The sequence below is a fragment of the Etheostoma spectabile genome, chromosome 3 (assembly GCF_008692095.1).
Source record: "Etheostoma spectabile isolate EspeVRDwgs_2016 chromosome 3, UIUC_Espe_1.0, whole genome shotgun sequence".
Lineage (NCBI taxonomy): Eukaryota > Metazoa > Chordata > Actinopteri > Perciformes > Percidae > Etheostoma > Etheostoma spectabile.
In genome coordinates this window covers 27,344,652-27,346,600 of record NC_045735.1, presented here as the reverse complement: position 1 = coordinate 27,346,600, position 1,949 = coordinate 27,344,652, and the positions used below count along the sequence as shown (strand labels likewise).

Sequence of the window (1,949 nt, the reverse complement as noted above, 5' to 3'; positions counted from 1 at the left end):
CGATCAGCTCCACACAACTCTCTCTGGATTTCTCAATGTGGCTGTGTTCAGAAGATTGTGTCGTCCAGCAACTTTCGCGCGAAAAAAACTCAAGTGAAGATAATGACCTCCATCATGTTTTTTAGATCCTCTGTGTCTTCCTTAGCTACTAGCAACTGTGTGGAGTAGGCGTGGGGGCGGTGCGCGATCACGGAAGGCTTATGTCATGTGGACGTGCCAACAGTGTTGCTGTCGTTACATTCCTTAGGGGGCGAGAGAAACTATGCACTAAAGCTTTGAACTCTGTATAAGGACAACAACCATAAAACTGACCTTAAGGCCTTAAAACCTCACCACAAATACATACATCTACATATTGTCGGCTATTCATTACATATTAAAATCATGATTTTCTGAACTTACAGAAGACTACAAAAAATCCTGATACTGCTAATGTTGCATCTGGTTTACCTCAGTCTGACACAATTGTAGCCAGTCATCTAAGTTGTGGTTGAGATAAAAGTGGAACAGTTTTAAGAATCCTCCTGATCGTTTCCACAGATGCATTTGATGTGGACAAGCAGATGTGTTGTGGTCCCGTGGAAAACAAGACGATCCTGATGAAAAAGTCCAGGGACCACCTGTGCTGTGGACGTGACCAGTTTGACCCTAACACTGAGTGGTGCTGCCTGAACGAAGGTCTTAAGACAAAACCCAACACATCCATGTGCTGTGTGAACGAGTCAGGTGCGTCTCAACGTCATCCCTACACCCCAAATTGCATGCATCCAATGTCCATAAACTTGCACTGCTGTCATGTTCAGAAAATGTTGCAGAAACAAGCTTTACTTTTTTGTGCTGGTGCTGTATTTACCTTAATTAAAAAATGGTGCTTAGAATAGATATAATACTGTTTACATATTGGAATGGAGTTGCTGCATGTACATTGTACATCTACAATTGCTAGCAATGTCACATTGGTCACTGTATTTTATGTAATTTCATGCTGTTTTCTGATTGCGTTGTTAATAGCACATTGTGAGAATTTCTGGATTACCATTTTTGTTGGAAAACCAATGACTTTACCTAATTTTTCTCATGATCGTCAACTTTCATCTAACACATGAAAATAGCACTGCTTTAGAGGCCTTCACACATCTCCCATTTTTATGGAAATCTTAAAAATACGATCAATGCTTTAAGGAACTTCATTCCAATTAATGTGTGCGGTGCCTGCATGTTGACTTTGTCTTTACAGCTGTCTGTGGAACTATAGCTGACAACGAATTCAACAAACTAGGCTGTCATTTAACTGTTGTGTCCAAACCTGCACCAAATGCCAAATGCTGTGGAAAAAGTGAGTAGAGCTGAAACTGAACACAGTATTTTGGTGAAAAAAATCTGGCTCATGTGAGCTGTATTGTGGTTGAGATAAAAGTGGAACAGTTTTAAGAATCATCACTCCACAGATGCCTATGATGAGGACAAGAAGATGTGTTGTGGTCCCTTGGGGAACAAGACGATCCTGATGAGAAAGTCCAGGGACAACCGGTGCTGTGGACATGACCAGTTCAACCTTAACACTGAGTGCTGCTGTGGGGACGAAGTTCTTAAGACACAACCCATCACATCCATGTGCTGTGTGAATGAGTCAGGTGCGTCTTGGTTTATATTCACGATATATAGCCAAATGTCCGGTAACTTCCACTTTCTTTGTGTTGGAATTTTAAACTTCGGTGGATTTGTGAGGATTATGGTTAACCTTTTCTCAGATACCTGCGTAAATTGAGAAAGCTAGCTGGACTATCTGTGCAATCTGAGTTTTTCTGTTTCACGACTAAAACAACTTTGGAACTTAGACATGTTCCACCTAAACAAGTTCCTTCCCGAGGCTAGTTGGCAGCGGCGCCGTGGCTCAGCCCGGTGCTAAGCCATTCACGATTGTGATTGGTTTAAAGAAATGCCAATAA

General features: G+C 41.7%; 1 protein-coding gene across 1 annotated transcript in view; it reads left to right on the top strand.

The window, feature by feature from the left end:
* The window catches only part of LOC116682454 (galaxin), a 3,912-nt gene extending 3,031 nt beyond the window's left edge, over window positions 1-881 (top strand). Inside the window, exons 4-5 of the mRNA XM_032509722.1 lie at window positions 541-726; window positions 877-881. Of these exons, the coding sequence (XP_032365613.1) occupies window positions 541-726; window positions 877-881 (191 nt within the window). The remainder of the gene's footprint in view (window positions 1-540; window positions 727-876) is intronic.
* The last annotated feature ends 1,068 nt before the right edge of the window (window positions 882-1,949 follow it).